This window comes from Coregonus lavaretus (assembly GCF_964263955.1).
Source record: "Coregonus lavaretus genome assembly, contig: HAP1_SCAFFOLD_2535, whole genome shotgun sequence".
In the NCBI taxonomy this organism is placed as follows: domain Eukaryota; kingdom Metazoa; phylum Chordata; class Actinopteri; order Salmoniformes; family Salmonidae; genus Coregonus; species Coregonus lavaretus.
Genome location: NW_028158110.1, coordinates 57862 through 79545, shown reverse-complemented (window position 1 = coordinate 79545; position 21684 = coordinate 57862). Strand labels below are relative to the sequence as shown.

Genomic DNA, 21684 nt, shown 5'->3' with positions numbered 1-21684 from the left:
AAAACAAACACACACAGACACACACACCCCAGTTACAAAAGCATCTGTCACCCGAAAACAAAGACGGGCCAGGGAGTGAGGAGCAGGGAGGAGAGAGGATGGGGGTGTTAGGGGCGAAGGGGGGATAGGTGTCTGTCTAACTGCCAACAAGCCTCTTCTGCTGCTGCTGGTCTCTCTCTCTCTCCATCTGCTTTCTCTCTCTCTGATCTCTCTCGCTCGCTAACATATTCATTCAGATATCAGTTTAAAAACAAACAGCGGAGTGGGGAGCCATGACAACAATAGCAATCTGTCAGTTGTGACTGGCGCTGTGGCGACAGCTCTCCCACTTATCAGGAGCCAATTAGAGAACAGTAGCACCCAGAGTCTTCCATCAATCTGACTGGGGGCCACTTAGGAAGCTGATTGGCCACTTATCACACCACTACAAGCCAGTTAGGCCTTCATAATAATTTAGGTTCTGAGTGGAGGGAAGGAGGGGAGTGAAGTGAGGTTGTAGTGTGTTTAAATGGTGATGTAGGATGCTTCAGAGAACACTTGTTCTCATAATAGTCAAGGTTGTATGACCTCTCAACTGATATTGGGCAGACCCTTCTCCATCTACCCAAATAGGCCTAGTTTTAACCTCTTACTAGATGAGGTGTGTGATTGGTTAGCTGCTCCTATGGTAGTTAACATAGAGGTCAGTCATTGGTCAGTTGTCTAGCATGGAGGTTAGTCTTACCCTGCTTCTGGAAGAGTTTGCTGCTGACGATCTCGGTCATGGAGGCCACCTTCTGTTTCTGCAGCTTGTCAGGAGGGATACAGGTGTAAAATTCATACAGCAACTGACTGGAGAGAGGAAAGGAGGCATGGAGGGAGGAAGAGGGGGAGGGAGGGGGTGTGGAGAGAGGGTAAAGGGAGAAAGAGAGAGAAAGAGAAATGAAGGGAAAGGGCGAGAGAGGATGGGGAAGTGGAGAATTAGATCAATTGTTCAGCAAGGCTAGAAGAGTGATAAAGTCTCTAGCTACAGTTGTAATAAAACACTTTCATTTCAATTGTAAATACGTAGCACATGGTTAATTCCATGTAGAGTGATATTATTTTCTTGTTTTTCAACGCATTTGTTTAATATTTTATTGAATCAGGTATTTTAAGCAGCTGAAATGACACGTGTTATTCAGAACCAGACGTTAACTGCCATTCGGACCTGAGCAGGCTCGGGAAAGAAGAGATACAGATACACAGCACAGAAACTACAGCTGTGTCCCAAATGGTACCCTATCCCCACTGGGTTGTTGGACACCCCCGCAGAGGGTTACAGTCAAATAATTTTCACAGTAACCCTCCAAAAAGTCATTCATAAACCTTTTTAATTTCCATATGTAGTAGGAAACGAAGTGGTTTTTGTCTTGGGCTTCAGAATGTAACTGAAAAAGGGCCTCAGGTCTTGAAAAATAACAAATTAAACTGATTGAAAGCAAATGGAAATCGGTGAACAAATGCTGTGGTCAAGGCTACGATGGCGCCAGTGCAATGAGTGTAGTTTACTCAGGTTACAAAAGCGCCTATCAGACGGTGAGCCTAATGCTTCTTCGGTAGTTCTTTATGAGTTTTAGTTTAGAAAAACGATCTCTCCGCAAAAGCGACAGTTACCTGGATGGTAAAAACAGCTTGAATACCATAACAAATTAAATCCACTGAGTTCAATAATACACTGAGGGCAGCGGTGTAAAGTACTAAAATTAAAATACTTTAAAGTACTACTTAAGTAGTTTTTTGGGGTATCTGTACTTTACTATTGGTATTGTTGACTACTTTTACTACACTACCTGCCTAATGAAAATAATGTACTTTTTACTCCATACATTTTCCCTGACACCCAAAAGTACTTGTTACATTTTGAATGCTTAGCAGGATAGGAAAATGGTCCAATTCACGCACTTATCAAGAGAACATACCTGGTCATCCCTGCTGCCGCTGATCTGGCACTCACTAAACACAAATTATTCATTTGTAAAATATGTCTGCATGTTGGAGTGTGCCCCTGGCTATCCATACATTTTAAAAACAAGAAAATTGTGCCGTCTGGTTTGCTTAATATAAGGAATGTGAAATGATTTACACTTTTACTTTTGATACTTAAGTTTATTTGAGATTACATTTACTTTTGATACTTAAGTATATTTAAAACCAAATACATTTAGACTTTAACTCAAGTAGTCTTTTACTGGGTGACTTTAACTTGTGCTTGAGTCATTTTCTTTACTTTTGGGTACTTTTTCCACCACTGACTGAGTGTATAAAACATTAAGAACACCTTCCTAACACATCCCCCCCACAGAGTTACTATTGACCAGGGTATATAGGGAATGGGTGCCATTATAGGCTGCCATTTGGGACATACCCTAGCTAGGCCTTATGAAAACAGATGAGCCAAACTAGCGAACTAGCGACGGACACTAATGTCGAGACAAGTTGGTGTCACCCTCAGCCCGGAATCCAATCAAATAAGAATTAAATGAGCCAGTTACAAAGCCTCGGCAGCTTCTTAGGGAGATTGAGCATGGGGCCATCCATTCCGTATTTCCTCCTTAGATGGATTTATTAATGTGGTTGATACAGTACTTTCATTAGCTAGATGAACAACAAATTAAATGATAATGCCAACCACTTTTCTTTTTTTAGACAGTAGAGGGAGCTTTTCCGTGGTGCATTGCATGCTAACCAGGCTCTCTAATTTCAATCTAATTACAAATTGAAATATCATGTTATTGTATTATATAAGGCTGTCTGTCCTACAGAGTCCCACGTCCAAACCCTCCTGGGTGCGGAACTGCTGGTTGTTTGTGTTCATTTATTAAACCAAAAATATGGCTCTCCCATAATGACCCAGGGCACTGCAATAAAGCGTTGAAATATCAACATGGGCAACCTCATAACAGTTGAAAATATTACCATTAATATCTTTAGGGCATCTCTTCCTAGAGTCACTGTTTAGATGTTTAGATTATGTTATTGTTTGTGGTTTGTTGTGTCTACAGTACATCACCTTGATTGTGTGTGCGTATGTGTTTGGTCTGCTCTTGCCACTATCATTCTGGTGCAGGTGGCCAGGTGTTTTAGGTAACACCTCAATGACATCGTGTTGACACTCAACCACTCCAGAGATTCAACAGACCAGACAGGTTTGGACTGCCTGAACAGAGTTCCACACACCCACAAAAATACCCACCCACACACACTCACCTCAGAGAGACTAGTCTCAGACACAGGTCACAGGAAGGTCAGGCCAGAAATAAAGACGTTGTGGTTTGCTGGAACCAACTGTCTGTCTGCCATAAAGAGACTCTAGACCCATTCGATTATAAAGCTAAAAGGTCTGGGGATGTGGTAAAGAGTCATATCTCTGTTCATTATGGGTACTGTAAAGGCAAGGCTGTCTGTCTTTGAGGGGTTAATGAAAGGTTAATGGAAGATATGACGAGTCACTGTGAGTTAAAGAGATCTGGGAAATAAGGTTGTGACCTTGATAGAGGGCTGGGAGACAGAGACAGTGTTTTAGACTGGGTTGTTTTGTTGTGTTTTTGTGGAGACAACGTTATGAGACAGTTATCAGCCAGAGGGACAGGGGGTCAGAGGGGATGTTGGGGGACGTTAAGAACAGGTGACTGAGGTGAGAGACACTTCACTTCACATTGCATCCTGGGAAGGGCCTGAGCGATGTTGACAGCGGTTCTATTTTCTCTTCCTGTGGAGGGGGTGGAGGATAGCACTAACCTCAGGAGTTTGGCGTCAAACACTGTCTCCACATCCTGCAAGACTGCGGGTAGGTACTTCAGAGCAGCTACCTGGAGAGAGAGACAAGAGACAGAGGCAAAGAGAGGGAGAGGGAGAGAGAGACATGCATATGGATGGGAAAGAATAATAAAACCTGAAATTAGGACAATGAGGTCATATCAATAAATGAGCAAGAGAAAAAAAGATGGTGAGACAGTGAGATTTACTGTAGAGAGTTAGGAGAGTAGAGGAGGAGAGATGTAGTGAAGTGAGATTGTTTACCTGCAGTAAGACTGTTGTGTTGAAGTCACTCGTCATCAGTTTGTTGATGGACTCAAAGAGTCTCCGAAGAGACTCCTCAAACTCTTTCTGCTCCTTCCCTTCATACAGCCTGGAGAGAAGAGAGGAAAACAGGAAGAAAGAGGAAGAGAGGGGGCACGGTTAATGTCTCAAGCAGGATTTAAAAAGTGAAGGTGTACCCAAACACGCTTCAGCCTTATTATATAAGCCTGTTTGTTTGTCCCTAAAATGTACTCAGATCAGATACAGACACAAGTGCTCCTTTTTCTTTCTTTTCTGGGGTAACGAATACTTTTAAGGACTTAAGTAGTTCTAGTTGGTTGTTGTTGGGAGAAATGGCGGGAGTCAGGAGGCTAGGTCACATGGAGGCTATGTCAAACTAGACAGAGACTTTACAGTACATAAGCTCTACCAGTTACTGCTGCATACTGTCTCTGAATATAAAGCTAGGCCAAGTGTTTCATTTGGTATCTTCTTTCATCCTGTATCCCCAACAACACATCACAATCCCTATAGTTGTCTACTCCTCCCTTTATATTCTTTGTTAAACTACTCTATCTATCCCTACCCTTGTAACTAATGTCTTCTCATTACTCTCCTTTCGTCTCGCTCTTCCTCCCCTGTTCTCCATTCCTCTTCCGTCTCCTCCTGTTTCACTGTAATTCTGTGGTAGATTTTAATTACAGTACGGGTTGTGGGTGTTGGGGTGGGGGAGGATTACAGCAGCGATCATCAACTAGATTCAGCTGCGGGACGACTTTTTCTTGAGCGGCTGGTCAGGGGGCCGGAACATAATTACAAATAATTTGTAGACTGCAAATTGACCACAAGAAGCCTGAACATATATAATATTTGATTAAAACATAACCATTTCAAACATTGCTTACATTTCTATATGATATACAGCACCTTCAGAAAGTATTCACACCCCTTGACATTTTGTTGTGTTACAGCCTGAATTTAAAATTAAATAGGGATTTTGTGTCACATTCAAAATGGAATGATGTTTTTAGAAATTAATTACAAATGAAAAGCTGAAATGTCTTGAGTCAATAAGTATTCAACCCCTTTGTTATTACAAGCCTAAATAAGTTCAGGAGAAAACATTTGCTTGTCAAGTCACATAATAAGTTGCATGGACTGTGGGCAATAATAGAGTCGATGTCCCCTGCGGAAATCTAATTAGCATATTAGAAAAATCCCAATTAAAATCCATCTGTTTAAACTAGAACAATCTGTTTTGCATGGGCTGCGTTTCAATCCACCGCATCTGCCAATGGCGGCCTTCTGCATCTGCGGTGGAAGGTGGTCAAGCTACAGTGGTGTTTGCCAGACCCGGAGACAATCGGTCTTCTCACGAAAATGTGTGTAGTGTCCAAACAGTTTGGGCTACACACCAATATGGAATTGTGAGACTCTCACGAACATGTCGGTTGTTTTGCTCTAGGATGCCCACAAGCCTCAAAAGATTTGTCTGAAGGTAGCCCAGTACCAGTTAAAAAAATTAATGGAAGTATACACGGAGTGTACAAAACATTACGAACACCTTCCTAACATTGAGTTGCACCCCCTTTTGCCCTCAGAACAGCCTCAATTCATCGGGGCCTGGACTCTACAAGGTGTCGAAAGCGTTCCACAGGGATGCTGGCCCATGTTGACTACAATGCTTCCCACAGTTCTGTCAAGTTGGCTGGATGTCCTTTGGGTGGTGGAGCATTCTTGATACACACGGGAAACTGTTGAGCGTGAAAAACCACTGAAATGTTTTGTCTTGCCCATTCACCCTCTGAATGGCACACATACACAATCCATGACTTCTTCTTCGTGATTGGGTTGGCAGATCACATCCAACTTAAAGGTGCATACACCGCCACCTATTGTACTAAAGTGTGAGGCCAGTCACGACCTACCTACATTAAGTTCTCTTCATTATTCCTGTTCCTTACAGACTAACCACCAACTAACCCTACAACTACAGTTGAAGTCGGAAGTTTACATACACCTTAACCAAATACATTTAAACTCAGTTTTTCACAATTCCTGACATTTAATCCTAGCAAAAATTCCCTGTTTTAGGTCAGTTAGGATCACCACTTTATTTTAAGATTGTGAAATGTCAGCATAATAGTAGAGAGAATGATTTATTTCAGCTTTTATTTCTTTCATCACATTCCCAGTGGGTCAGAAGTTTACATACACTCAATTAGTATTTGGTAGAATTGCCTTTAAATTGTTTAGCTTGGGTCAAACGTTTTGGGTAGCCTTCTACAATAAGTTGGGTGAATTTTGGCCCATTCCTCCTGACAGAGCTGGTGTAACTGAGTCAGGATTGTAGGCATCCTTGCTCGCACACGCTTTTTCAGTTCTGCCCACAAATGTTTTATAGGATTGAGGTCAGGGCTTTGTGATGGCCACTCCAATACCTTGACTTTGTTGTCCTTAAGCCATTTTGCCACAACTTTGGAAGTATCCTTGGGGTCATTGTCCATTTGGAAGACCCATTTGCGACCAAGCAAAGCCTTCCCCTTTTTCCTCCAAAAATAACAATGGTCATTATGGCCAAACAGTTCTATTTTTGTTTCATCAGACCAGAGGACATTTCTCCAAAAAGTACGATCTTTGTCCCCATGTGCAGTTGCAAACCGTAGTGGCTTTTTTATGGCGGTTTTGGAGCAGTGGCTTCTTCCTTGCTGAGCGGCCTTTCAGGTTATGTCGACATAGGACTCATTTTACTGTGATATAGAAACTTTTGTACCTGTTTCCTCCAGCATCTTCACAGGGTCCTTTGCTGTTGTTCTGGGATTGATTTGCACTTTTCGCACCAAAGTACGTTCATCTCTAGGAGACAGAACGCGTCTCCTTCTTGAGCGGTATGACGGCTGTGTGGTCCCATGGTGTTTATACTTGCGTACTATTGTTTGTACAGATGAATGTGGTACCTTCAGGCGTTTGGAAATTGCTCCCAAGGATGAACCAGACTTGTGGAGGTCTACAATTTTTTTTCTGAGGTCTTGGCTGATTTCTTTTGATTTTCCCATGATGTCAAGCAAAGAGGCACTGAGTTTGAAGGTAGGCCTTGAAATACATCCACAGGTACACCTCCAATTGACTCAAATGACGTTCAATTAGCCTATCAGAAGCTTCTAACGCCATGACATCATTTTCTGGAATTTTCCATGCTGTTTAAAGGCACAGTCAACTTAGTGTATGTAAACTTATGACCCACTAGAATTGTGATACAGTGAATTATAAGTGAAATAATCTGTCTGTAAACAATTGTTGGAAAAATTACTTGTGGCATGCGACTTGCCAAAACTATAGTTTGTTAACAAGAAATGTGTGGAGTGGTTCAAAAACAAGTTTTAATGACTCCAACCTAAGTGCATGTAAACTTCCGACTTCAACTGTATATACCACTATTTCATAAAAAATATAAGTCACCATCCCATTAACTCTTCTGCAGTAAAATCCCATACACCCAGGTACTTCTCTGCAGTTGCCACCTAAACCCACTACCCCATTCCACTACTTTGACCCTATCTGCTCCTTCCCATGCCAACAGCCTGGGAGGACAGGACACCACCCCTCAACACACCCTGTAACTCTTCTGAAGTCAAATCTCGTATACCCAAATACCTCTCTGCAGCTGCCACCACAGCATCTATTTTCTGTTATTTACTTTCCATTTCTGCAGTGCAGTTGATAAACATTTCTAAGAAGACAACCTTACTGAAGCATAACTCGTTACCTTATCCCTCTGTACTGGCACAAATCTATTACTTACTGGGATCACAATCCATGTCTCAAGGCTTAAAACTACTTCTTTAACCTGTCTCCATCCCTTCATTTACACTGATTGAAGTGAATTTAACAGGTGACATCAATAAGGGACCATAGCTTTCACCTGGATTCACCTGGTCAGTCTATGTCACGGAAAGAGCAGGTGTTCATAATGTTTTGTACACAGTGTATATGGAGGTATACTAAACAAAAATATAAAAGCAACATGTAAAGTGTTGGTCCCATGTTTCAATAGCTGAAGTAAAAGATCCCAGTAATGTTCCATATGCACAAAAAGCTTGTTCTCTCAAATGTTGTGCACAAATTTGACAATCCATCCACCTGACAGGTGTGGCATATTAAGAAGCTGATTAAACAGCATGCTCATTACACAGGTGCACCTTGTGCTGAGGACAGTAAAAGGCCACTCTAAAATGGCAGTTTTGTCACACAACGACACAGATGTTTCATGTTTTGAGGGAGCGTGCAATTGGCATGCTGATTGCAGGAATGTCCACCAGAGTTGTTGCCAGGGAATTGAATGTTAATTTCTCTACCATAAGCCGCCGTCAACGTCGCTTTAGACAATTTGGCAGTGCGTCCAACCGGCCTCACAACCGCAGACCACGTGTAACCATGCAAGCCCAGGACCTCCACATCCGGCTTCTTTACCTGCGGTATCGTCTGAGACCAGCCACCCGGACAGCTGATGAAAGTGTGGGTTTGCACAACCAAAGAATTTCTGCACAAACTGTCAGAAACCGTCTCAGGGAAGCTCATCTGCTGGCTTGTCGTCATAATCAGGGTCTTAACCTGACTGGAGTTCGGCTCCATAACCGACTGGCACGCTGGAGAAGTGTGCTCTTCACGGATGAATCCCAGTTTCAAATGTACCGGGCAGATGGCAGACAGCGTGTATGGCGGTTGTGGTCCTCTGTAGCTCAACTGGTAGAGCACGGCGCTTGTAACGCCAAGGTAGTGGGTTCAATCCCCGGGACCACCCATACACAAAAAAAATGTATGCACGCATAACTGTAAGTCGCTTTGGATAAAAGCGTCTTCTAAATGGCATATTATTATTATTGTGGGCGAGCAGTTTGCTGATGTCAATGTTGTGAACAGAGTGCCCCATGATAGCGGTTGGGTTATGGTATGGGCAGGCATAAGCTACGGACAACGAACACAATTGCATTTTATCGATGGCTATTTGAATGCACAGAGATACCGTGACAAGATCCTGAGGCCCATTGACGTGCCATTCATCAGCCTCCATCACCTCATGTTTCATCATGTTAATGCACGGCCCCATGTCATAAGGATCTGTACACAATTCCTGGAAGCTGAAAAGGTCCCAGTTCTTCCATGGCCTGCATACTCAACAGACATGTTACCCATTGAGCATGTTTGGTATACTCTGGATTGACGTGTACGACAGCATGTTCCAGTTCCTGCCAATATCCAGTAACTTCGTACAGCCATTGAAGAGTGGGACAACATTACAAAGGCCACAATCAACATCCTGATTAATTCTATGCGAAGGAGTGAACTGGTGTTCTCACCAGATACTGACTGGTTTTCAGATCTACGCCCCTACCTTTTTTTTAAAGATACCTGTGACCAACAAATGCATATCTGTTTTCCACAGATTAGGGCATAATGAAATTATTTCAACTATGATTTCCTTATACAGTGCATTCGGAAAGTATTCAGAACCCTTGACTTTTTCCACATATTGTTAAGTTACAGCCTTATTCTAAAATGGACTTTAAAAAATAAAATCCTCATCAATCTACACACAATACCCCATAATAACAAAGCAAAAACAGGTTTTGTTTTTAATTTTAGCAAATGTATTAAAAATAAAAAACTGAAAGATAACATTTACATAAATATTCAGACCCTTTACTCAGTACTTTGTTGAAGCACCTTTGGCAGTGATTACAGCCTTAAGTCTTCTTGGGTATGACACTACAAGCTTGGCACACCTGTATTTGGGGAGTTTCTCCCATTCTTCTCTGCAGATTCTCTCAAGCTCTGTCAGGTTGGATGGGGAGCGTCGCTGCACAGCTATTTTCAGATCTCTCCAGACATGTTCGATCGGGTTCAAGTCCGGGCTCTGGCTGGGCCACTCAAGGACATTCAGAGACTTGTCCCGAAGCCACTCCGGCGTTGTCTTGGCTGTGTGCTTAGGGTCGTTGTCCTGTTGGAAGGTGAACCTTCGCCCCAGTCTGAGGTCCTGAGTGCTCTGGAGCATGTTTTCATCAAGGATCTCTGTGTACTTTGCTCCGTTCATCTTTCCCTCGATCCTGACTAGTCTCCCAGTCCCTGAAATACAAACCAACAGCATGATGCTGCCACCACCATGCTTCACCATAGGGATGGTGCCAGGTTTCCTCCAGACTTGATGCTTGGCATTCAGGCCAAAGAGTTCAATCTTGGTTTCATCAGACAAGAGAATCTTGTTTCTCATGGTCTGAGAGTCCTTTAGGTGCCTTTTGGCAAACTCCAAGTTGGCTGTCATGTGCCTTTTACTGAGGAGTGGCTTCCGTCTGGCCACTACCATAAAGGCCTGATTGGTGGAATGCTGCAGAGATGGTTTCCTTCTGAAAGGTCTCCCATCTCCACAGAGGAACTCTGGAGCTCTGTCAGAGTGACAATCCGCTTCTTGGTCAGGACCTTCTCCCCCGATTGCTCAGTTTGGCCGGGCGGCCAGCTCTAGGAAGAGGTGGTTCCAAACTTCTTCCATTTAAGAATGATGGAGGCCACTGTGTTCTTGGGGACCTTCAATGCTGCAGAAATGTTTTGGTACCCTTCCCCAGATCTGTGCCTCGACGCAGTTCTGTCTCGGAGCTCTATGGACAATTCCTTTGACCTCATGGTTTGGTTTTTGCTCTGACATGCACTGTCAACTGTGGGACCTTATATAGACAGGTGTGTGCCTTTCCAAATCATGTACAATCAATTGAATTGACCACAGGTGGACTCAATTTGTAGAAACATCTCAAGGATGATCAATGGAAACAGGATGCACCTGAGCTCAAGTTCGAGTCTCATAGCAAAAGGTCTGAATACTTATGTAAATAATTATTTATGTTATTATTATTATTTTTATTAGCAAAAATGTATAAAGACATGTTTTCACTTTGTCATTATGGGGTATTGTGTTTAGAAAAAATATATTTAATCCTTTTTGAATTCAGGCTCTAACACACATTTTTTGGGGAATAAATCAAGGGGTATGAATACTTTCTGAAGGCACTGTATCTCTCTATTATGCGTGGGAATACTTTAGAACAGATTTCCAAAATAGAAAATCACTTGGAGCCAATTTGCAGGGGTATTACCACAGGACTCTTAGTGCTCCGGGTGGCATTGTGATTACTAAAGCATTGTCCTCCATAATCCCCCTGTGTGGCTGAGTGCACACACAAACACACAGACACACAGACACACAGACACTCACACGCACATGCACAAACAATGGACATAGCTATGATGCACACATGCACGTACACACACACTATATACAGTATATATTTGAGACTCCACCACAGAAAATCATGACAGACACATACAGGGTACACACACTGCAATCCTATGCTAACCCTATCCCAACGACACAACGTACATATACGCAACAGAACACATACTGATAAATAGCAGATATTTCTGACCCCAGTTGCCCTGTTCCTGTCTGGACCTCTGCACCCTTTTATCCCTGCAGGCTCCTGTAGATAAGTGGTAGAGTGGACTGTACAGTAGAGTAGGCCTCATAATCCTGGGCCTAAAGCCCTATGAGCCCTATCAGAGAACAGCCTGGGACCAGAAGCTGACCCTAACCCTGCTCACCCTGATTGCTACTGTAACTCTACCGCTAACCATGCTCCATTCACCACCCATGGGACAACAACACTAATGCTCTACTCACACCAGATGGATGGGAGGAGGGAGGGAGCAGAGGCTAGATGGATAGCAAAAAACAGGCGGGTGAGAAAAACAAAGATGGATAAATAAAGAGGTGTTACTGAGGCCGGAAGAAAGTTATAGAAGGGAAAGAAAGGTAAAAGCAAGGTTAAAGAAAGAAGGGATAGGGCCGAGAGAGAGAGAACATCTAATACATTCTCTACTCATAGAAATCAGAGTTATCTTATAGGACTTGAGAAATTTCAGATTCAAACTGATAAGTCATTGATGAGTGTAGGACATTAATGGTACTACAGATGAGTCTACAGCACAGTACTGCATGCTCTGCTCTTGAATACTGAGTATCTGACTAGGCTACCTATATGGGAAGAGTGATGTAGACTTGAAATTCAGAAAGTTTCAACTTTCTTTTAAGTAGTTTGGCAGACCTGAGAGGAGGGCTGGAGCAATCAATTGTTCTAGCATCCCTCCAGGGAGAACAGTGATCAGTACACATGCACTGCATATGGTTTCTAAAACAAATTGACAGGCCACTAGATAATCACACAGCACACACTTCCCGAAACAAGCAACACAGACAAGGCACTTAGAGATTTGCTTGTGTTCTGCTACTAATCTGTCAGGATCAAATTATGTGATGTTATTATTAATGTTGTTTATGATTATCATATGGAGCAGCCTTCAGAAGAGTTGACGCATCATAAGTCTCTGAATAGCAGCGTCCCTCCTCTATCGCAGCTGCTCATTCAGCACTGGGTCTACTTTGTCATTAGTGTTCATTGAAAACGGCACTTCATCATCAATGCTTGTGAGCAACAGTAGCGCTGCAATCAGCGTCTTTCAGAGCAAGCTGTCTTTGGGAATTAGCTAGGTAATGTACAAGAGCGTAAAGAAGAGTGTGTGACCGTGTGTGTATGTGTCTGTCTGTCTGTCTGTGTGTGTGTGTGTGTGTGTGTGTGTGTGTGTGTGTGTGTGTGTGTGTGTGTGTGTGTGTGTGGACTGTGTGCATGCTTTTAAGAGTTAGATTACACTCACTCACACACACACATGCGCACATACACACAGACTCACTGGGAGTAGAGCATGCGTGAGCGGACGATGAACTTGAAGATGTACTCCAGGGCTTTGAGGGTGCGGAGGTAGTTTTCACACTGCTCCCCTCGACTGGACACATCCAGATACCTCTTCAACACCGACATCAACTTCCTGAGAGGGGGGAGGGGGAGAAGGGGAGAGGGAGAGAAAGAGAGTAGGAAAACCTTCATTTAAAAGTGTTAATTACATTTTTCATAACACACACACACCACAGCACACTGGGCCCAGAGGACTAGGATTATGTCCCATACTGTTCCCAAAATTGGGCATGGTCTTGTTGGCTAACTGGATTAAAACAATCAAAGCCTCTTAAACAATAACAGTCCTTTTATAACGGTCTGGATTTTTTCAGAAGGATAAAGACTAAAAAAGTCCATAAGTGTAAAATAATCTGAGGATGACATTGGGTGGCCTCGTATTTAGACAACAGAGTTTTATATAACGGCATGGCTAGCACCGGTTAAGCTTCTGTTTGACCCCTTAGAGAGATATATTGAGACAGCTGATGTACATTTTTATGCGGATGACACTGTTCTCTACTCAAGTGGCAGCAGTTGGCTTTTGAAGCTCAAACAGTTTTTAACATCATTCAACAGAATCTGTATGGTTTTAAGCTTGTTCTGAATTCCTCTAAAACAAAATAAATGGTATATTCCAACGCTAAACACTCTGAAAACCCAGCCAGGTCACCCGTGATACAAGTCAGTATTCGACGTCCATCCATGTCTGAGGATGTCGGAAGATGACGTGGAAACCGACCAGTAGGGACAACAGTGAGCGGTGTTACCTTCAAGTAGGTAGTATTGACATGGTTTTCCAACTAACTCTCACAGTCTCATGTCTGCCTCTGGTGCCAAAGGTTGCATGTTTGAATCCAACGATAGAAAGTTGTTTTTGAGATTTTTGTTTTAAGCCTATCCCAAACCTTAACCCTTAAAAATTCGGAGTTAATGCCTAACCTTAAACACATTGAAATTTGCCGTTTGGAACCACTTCAAAATTTGACGATTGAGAAACATGAATGAATGTCTAATTCTGACGTGAGACTGTGAGAGCTTGTTGGTAAACCATGTCATTTCTACCTTGGAAGGAAATTCCATAGAGCAAGTCAAGACGTACAAATATCTGGGAGTTTGGGTGGATGAGAAGCTGACCTTCACTAACCATGTTGAGAACCAAGTAAAGAAGATCAAGTTAAGAATAGGTTTTTATTACCGGCATAAGGCTTGTTTTTCTTCTGTGGCCAGAATAGAGCTGGTATGGTGTACATTCCTGTCTGTCTTGGACTACAGTGATGTAATTTATATGCAGACCTCAAGCACTACCACCACTGTGATCTCTATAGTGCTGTTGGCTGGACTTCACCCCACTGTGATCTCTATAGTACTGTTGGCTGGACTTCACACCACTGTGATCTCTATAGTACTGTTGGCTGGACTTCACACCACTGTGATCTCTATAGTACTGTTGGCTGGACTTCACACCACTGTGATCTCTATAGTACTGTTGGCTGGACTTCACACCACTGTGATATCTATAGTGCTGTTGGCTGGACTTCACACCACTGTGATCTCTATAGTGCTGTTGGCTGGACTTCATACCACTGTGATCTCTATAGTACTGTTGGCTGGACTTCACACAACTGTGATCTCTATAGTGCTGTTGGTTGGTCTTCACACAACTGTGATCTCTATAGTGCTGTTGGCTGGACTTCACACCACTGTGATCTCTATAGTACTGTTGGCTGGTCTTCGTTGACTTTACGTAGGCTTAAACATTGGTATACTATGATCTATTAGGCCATTTTGGGAAAACTGCAGCTTTATCTCTGTTCTTCTTGGATAAGGTCTGAAAATAAATACCAGTTGCGATCTCACTCTTACTTACTTTTAACGGTTCCTAAAATCAGAACGGATCATGGCAAAAGGTGTTTTAGCTACTCAGCTCTGTGGACTTGAAATTCTCTCCAGACCAGCTTGAAACTCCAGGATCTTGTTTCCTTGGAGGAGTTTAAAAGTTTGGTTGACTCACATGTTACTGAGGAATGTGTGTCACGCCCTGGCTCTGGGGACTCTTAAATGTTGAGCCAGGGTGTGTAGTTTCTATGTTTAGTTTTCTATGTTTGAGTTTCTAGATCGTGTAGATCTATGTTGGCCAGGGTGGTTCCCAATCAGAGGCAGCTGTAGTTTGTTGTCTCTGATTGGGGACCATACTTAGGCAGCCGTTTGGCACCAGTCTGTGTGGGATCTTGTTCCATATAGGTATGTTAGTAGTCTACCTTGGACTTCACGTATCGTTTGTTTGTTGTTTTTGTTGTGTGTTCAGTACTAAATAAATATGTACGCTTATCACGCTGCGCCTTGGTCCGTCTCATCCGTAAACGATCGTGACAATGTGATTGTCATTAGGACTTGATGGGGTGGTATATATGCTAGGTTTTTAAAATCTATGACGCTTGTATGTTTCTGTAATTGAATTGTATCTGTGTCTACGTCAAAACATGTTTATTTTAATTTGTTATGGTGTGTCTATGTCTATAAGTCGTTACAGTGTGTCTAATATTTGTCTGAAACATTGTTCCCCCCTGCTGCTGTCGTGGTTGGACCAGGTCTCTTGAAACATAGATTTTATCTCAATGAGAAAAAGGAGGGAGAATCCTCTGTTTTAACACAGATTGGAGAGAGAGATGGGGGGACGAGGGACGAGGGCGGGGAGAGCGAGAGAGAGAGAGCAGGGAGAGAAAGAGAGAGGAGAGGGAGAGGTGGAGTGTGTGTGATTTTGAGAGCAACAGGGAGCAATGTCAAGAGAGAACGAGAGAGGGATAAAGTGAGAATGAGCGAGAGAGAGTACATACTGCTTAGGCAATATGTACATTGTACATTGTAAAGCAATGGAAATTGAACTGAGTAGCAGAGGCGAGGGTAAACCAGTGGGTTTTGAAGTTAAGACTCAATGAGCCCAGTATAAGTATTCTGGCCAGCCTTGAGTAAAATACCATGGTCTAGTCATCCACCTTACCCTGGCTTATCCATCCATTAACTTCTACTGCAACCGGCTACTTATTTAATGACCTACAGGCACACAGCATTCACAATAACACACTGACACCTTTGTCGCTGATTGATGCACTACACCCAGCATCAGCACAGCTACTTCAACAGTGACAGTTTACCTGAACCCAGCACCATCATGAGGCCTACCATCATCTGTAATCAGAATAATAATGAGGACATACTTTATATGTACTGTCACTCAACAGTGGAAAAACAATGTGTACATCATCTCCTGTGGAAATGTCATTATGAGTTTGGCATGATGAGTCATTATCGATAGAGCTTGCTGCTTTACCTCCACAATCTGACTATGAATGTGAAAGAGGAGTTCAGCCACTCCTGAGGCTGCTTCTGAGAGACAGTGAGACTGGCAGACAGGCGGACAGGAAGAGGAGGGGTTAGACACAGGAAGTAGTACTGACTTGTAGGCCAGCGTGGCGCTGAAGTGCTGTTTAATATAGGCCTCCAACACTGTGTTAAAATGCTGGAACTTCCTGTCTGCTATCAGACCAATGATGTAGATCTGAGAGAGAGAGAGAGAGAGAGAGAGAGAGAGAGAGAGAGAGAGAGAGAGAGAGAGAGAGAGAGAGAGAGAGAGAGAGAGAGAGAGAGAGAGAGAGAGAGAGAGAGAGAGAGAGAGAGAGAGAGAGTGTGAGAGAGCAAGAGAGAGAGAGAAAGAGAGAGAGAGAGAAAGAGAGAGAGCAAGAGAGAGAGAAAGGGAGAGAGAGAGAGAGAGAGAGAGAGAGAGAGCAAGAGAGAGAGAGAAAGAGAGCGGGAGAGAGAAGAAGGGATACACATTGTGATTGATATGGTGAGAGAGATGTGCCTCACTGGCAAAAAGACAAACGAACAAGCAACAAGCAGGAAGACATGTTTATTAAGAAGAAGAATGACAGAGCCATATGGACAGAGATCGACAGACAGACAGCTACATGCAGCGACAGACTGACAGACAGAGAAAAGAAAAGGTACAAGAGTGACAGAGAATACCAGACAGAGACAAGAACACACACACACACACCACACACTCACCAGGGCGTCGAACACTAGGATGTCGTAGTCGTCAGTCTGGGAGTGTTCCATCATGATGGTGAACAGAGCATCCAGAGTGTCCTGGAGAAACTACACAGGGAGGGGAGGAGAGGCCATGAGATCATACACACACACACAAACACAAATAACACACACAAATTTTACACACCTTGACAACCTCCTCTCCGTCGATGATCTTGAGTTTCTCCAGGTTTTCTTTGAGGAGCTCAGGACGAGTCCTCCATTTCATTAGACCCAGCAAACCCACTGAGCAGGAGAAAGAAAGAAAACCATCCATCAATCCATCCATCCATCCATCCATCCATCCATCTATCCATCTATCCATCCATCAATCAATCCGCCTACCTGTCATTGATTCTCCATAACCCAGCCAGCACACCCGCAACAATCATTTAATCAATCATTCATTGTTCTGGGGGCTTGAAGCCCAAGAACCTAAGCACAGAAACTTCAGTTAGCTGCAGTGGTGTAGTGCTGTTTTTCAGAGCTGCCAAAAAATTTCAATGATGTCATCATTTCTCAATCAAAGTTTGTACTGACAGATGTAGCCTATTGTCATTTTAGAATATGCATAAAATGCATCCTTCAAATGCAATGTCTGCCTACGCCCACACATATTGTCTCAATTAATGTTTCGATTTTTAAAACCCTCAAACACTAAATTGGGCATACCTAATTTCAAAATACGCTATCTGTCAATCGTGAATAATAATAGCCTACTTTTCGTTTTAGAGCTGAAATGTCCAAACTGCATGCCAATAATTTGATCTCAGTTTCATGGGAATATGCATTTAGATCTTCCTGAATTATGTAGGCCTACAGCAGGGTTCCCCAACTGGCGGCCCGCGGGCTGATTTTGGTTTAATTTCGCTCCACAAGTTTTCAATTTATTTATTTTTTTTAATAAAAAAACACATGATAATATACAAATGTAAGCAAGGTTTGAAATTATAATGTTTTAGTCAAATATTATATATGTTTGGGCTTCTTGCGGTCAATTTGCAGTCTACAAATTATTTGTAATTATGTTCCAGCCCCCCGACCATCCGCTCACAAAGAATTCGCCCAGCGGCAGAATCTAGTTGATGATCCCTGGCCTACAGTGTTGGCCTATCTATGGTTTCGTGAGCGAATTCGAGCAGATAATTTGAACCAACTATGGGGTAGCCATACCTGTATTTTGTTTCAATCAAACCACATATTTTGCCTAGTGGCACCACGCTATTGACTTCTTGCCGCATTAGATTTTTTTGGGGCCATTCAGCTGATCATCCTAAAATCTCATAAGAAATTAGGTGGTGTTTTTGGTCTAACAGTAACTTTATACTATGCTGTTATATTCGGTTATGTTATGTAGAATCCTCATTATAAATGATGTGATCTGGCGAGACATTGATTCACCAAATAGCTGTTAGACATTGCATTGACCATTTTTGCACAAACTCTTTTGACTAATCATATACATACGATGCTGCTACTGTTTATTATCTATCCTGTTGCCTAGTCACTTTACCCCTACCTACAGTATATATATATATATATACCTTAATTACCTCGTACCCCTGCACATCGACTCGGTACTGGTACCCCATGTTATTGTTGTTCATTGTGTATTTATTCCTTGATTTATAATTTTTTCTAGAATATTTATATTTTTCTCTCTGCATTGTTGGTAAGTAAACATTTCACTGTTAGTCTACACCTGTTTTTTATGATTCATGTGACAAATAAAATTGTATTTGATCTCCAAACTAGCTGGCTGAACATGGGGCGCCGCAACCACAACCCTTCGTACCTCAGCCCTAGCAATCTCATTCTCTGCAGCAGAGTACTGTGCATCTGTTTGGTCAAGGTCGTCACACACAAACAGAGTCGACACACAGCTTAACGCCACCATGCGCATCATCACTGGCACACTACGATCCACCCTGCTTCCCTGGCTCCCTGTCCTGGCAAACATCCCCCTTCCACATATCCGGAGACTCGAAACTACCCACAACATGATTGAAAAAGTCTACAACGCCACATACCTACCGCTCCACGAGGACATCCTCAACCCACCAAAGATACGCCTCCCCTCAAGAAAGCCAATTTGGAAAGACCCACCCACTGACGACTTCAACACAAATGGACACAAGAATGGGAGTCACTGGACCTGACAAATAAGCACCTCATCACTACCCCCACACAACAGCCTCCTGGTTTCAACCTCCCCAGGAAGGAGTGGTCCCCCCTCAATAGGTTCAGGACTGGCCACAGCCCATGCCTCGCCAACCTCCACTGATGGGGCATAAAAAGTAAGCCCCCTAAGTGCCTGTGGGGTGGAGCAAACCATGCACCCCATTCTTTAAGTCTGTCCTATCCACAAACTCAGCAGAAGCAACTGCTTGGCTCAGGGACTTTGCATTCGCTAAGTAATTTACAGATCTCTAGTGTCTTTCAAAGAAAATAAAGTATGTGATATTGCTAATATAGCTAGCTGCCAAAGTTGTACTAGCTAGCGATATTAGCGATTTCGCTAGTTTGGGCTAGTTGTAACATTTCGTGACATTTATAAGGTATGGTTAGCAAAAACAAAGAATTGGCAAATGCTGGTTTGACAATATTTTACAGCTGGTTTGTTAATCAAATGTGTTGTTTTTAATTCAAACTGCTCGCTAGGAGAACATTTGAATGGCCTCCATGCATAACATTTTTCCCCAGCATGACGTTGTGTGTGTTTGTGTTTGTGTTTGTGTTTGTGTTTGTGTGTTTGTGTGTGTGTGTGTGTGTGTGTGTGTGTGTGTGTGTGTGTGTGTGTGTGTGTGTGTGTGTGTGTGTGTGTGTGTGTGTGTGTGTGTGTGTGTGTGTGTGTGTGTGTGGACGTGTGTGTGGACGTGTTTAACTCTACTTGTGGAGACCAAGTAGGTTAAGGTTAGGGTTAGGGTTAGGGTTAGGGTTAGGGTTAGGGTTAGGGTTAGGGTTAGGGAAAATAGGATTTTGAATGGGACTGAATTGTGTGTCCCCAGAAGGTTAGTTGTACAAGACTGTGTGTGTGTGTGTGTGTGTGTGTGTGTGTGTGTTTGTGTTTTAACATTTTTAATTAGCACTTGTGTGTGTTGTATCTGGACTGGTGATTAATACTGCAGCACAGTTATCATTACAATGATGGACTGTCTTCCTCACCAACAGCTGTTACACAGCACCTGTATTGCAAGACCCTGACTGTGTGTGTGTGTTGTGTGTGTGTGTGTGTGTGTGTGTGTGTGTGTGTGTGTGTGTGTGTGTGTGTGTGTGTGTGTGTGTGTGTGTGTGTGTTTGTGTGTGTGTGTGTGTGTGTTTGTGCGTGTGTGTGTGTAGGACAAAACTATGACATCCCTCTCACATTATTCTAATCTAGAACATACTCAGTCTGTTCTGAGACCCCACCCCACCCCTCCCCCCACATACACACACACCGTTCTGGGTGAGTTTGGTGGAGCAGACAAGGGTTGAGATGGTGAAGCTGTCTCTGGAGCTGACAGACAGGCCTCCTACACTGCTGCGGCTCAGTGTCCCCCCCTTTTGAACCGTAGAGGGCTGGGACAGGTATGAGTTCACATCCTCCATCCTCTTACTGTCCCCCTGAGAGAGAGAAAGAGGTGGGGGATCAATAATTCCAGTTCATTTGGCAGTGAATCTGCAATGATTTAGTTTAGCCTATTCAGTCAGTTGTGAATTTATAATAATTCAGTATCCTTCGTGATTTTGCTATGACTCTGACGTGATTCAGTTCTCCAGTTTCAGCTGTGAATCTATAATAGTTCAGTTCCTTTGGCTATTTGACTGTGAATCTGTACTGGTTCATTTCTCCATATGAATATGAGTTCTTTCAGTAGTTCTGTAGTTATGTCAATCAGAGTTGATTCAGTTCTGACCTTGAAGACCACCAGGTCATGAAGTCCATCCTGCAGCACTGTTCCATCCGGCTTCATCAGACGAACGAACGCCATGGAAAAGTTCTTCTCACTCTTATCCTTAGCTACAGAAAGAGAGACGATGGGGAGACAGACCGAAGATAATTAATTTAGTAGATGAACGCAATGACTTTGCTCCCTGTCACATTGCTTTTACCACTCCAGTCCATTCAGCTCAGATGTAAAGAAAGTAAGAATGCAATGTGAGGATATGGGAGGCCAGAGTTGGGTGTACTCACACTCCTGAGAGGAGCGGTGTCTGAACATGAAGCGCAGGTGGCTCCTATGCATCTCCTCCAGAGGGATGGCCACCTGCAGGACGGAGGACAACATTACATCTTCTGTAAGAGCCCTGTGTTTTGGGCAATCATGTGACATGACTGGATTTTAACCTTTATTTAAAACTTTTTCCTCAAACTTTCCAGTTTTCTTTTTATGTCAGATGGTCCAGCACCATCATCAGACAATTGCTTTCATTTTCGGTGTAATTCCCATTTCTGGATAAGGCTTAAAATACAGGATGAAATCTTGCTATGTCATATGAATGCACAAAGCCAGGGCCCTACAGTATTACACCACATATTAAACAGACTGTTTGTAGTATTACACACAGAGGGCAACAGTTGATCAACATGCACAAGCATACAACAACTAGATAATCAAACACCCACACTGACCTTGAATGTCTCCATCCATCGTGGTTGTTTGACCTGGTAGTAGATGACAGATCTGTATTCGTTCAGCGGCCGATCCCCAGCTCCCAGACAGATAGAGTTCTACAGGAC

The 21684-nt window shown here is 43.0% G+C and overlaps 1 protein-coding gene across 1 annotated transcript in view; it reads right to left on the bottom strand.

Moving 5' to 3' along the window:
- Positions 1 to 724: 724 nt before the first annotated feature.
- The window catches only part of LOC311124414 (dedicator of cytokinesis protein 2-like), a gene marked incomplete at both ends in the record, with an annotated part of 47619 nt that continues 26659 nt past the window's right edge, over positions 725 to 21684 (bottom strand). The window contains 11 exons of the mRNA XM_084198569.1: positions 725 to 831; positions 3760 to 3830; positions 4042 to 4150; positions 12835 to 12969; positions 16334 to 16434; positions 16944 to 17033; positions 17113 to 17210; positions 20402 to 20567; positions 20861 to 20964; positions 21139 to 21211; positions 21577 to 21675. Of these exons, the coding sequence (XP_084054695.1) occupies positions 725 to 831; positions 3760 to 3830; positions 4042 to 4150; positions 12835 to 12969; positions 16334 to 16434; positions 16944 to 17033; positions 17113 to 17210; positions 20402 to 20567; positions 20861 to 20964; positions 21139 to 21211; positions 21577 to 21675 (1153 nt within the window). The remainder of the gene's footprint in view (positions 832 to 3759; positions 3831 to 4041; positions 4151 to 12834; positions 12970 to 16333; positions 16435 to 16943; positions 17034 to 17112; positions 17211 to 20401; positions 20568 to 20860; positions 20965 to 21138; positions 21212 to 21576; positions 21676 to 21684) is intronic.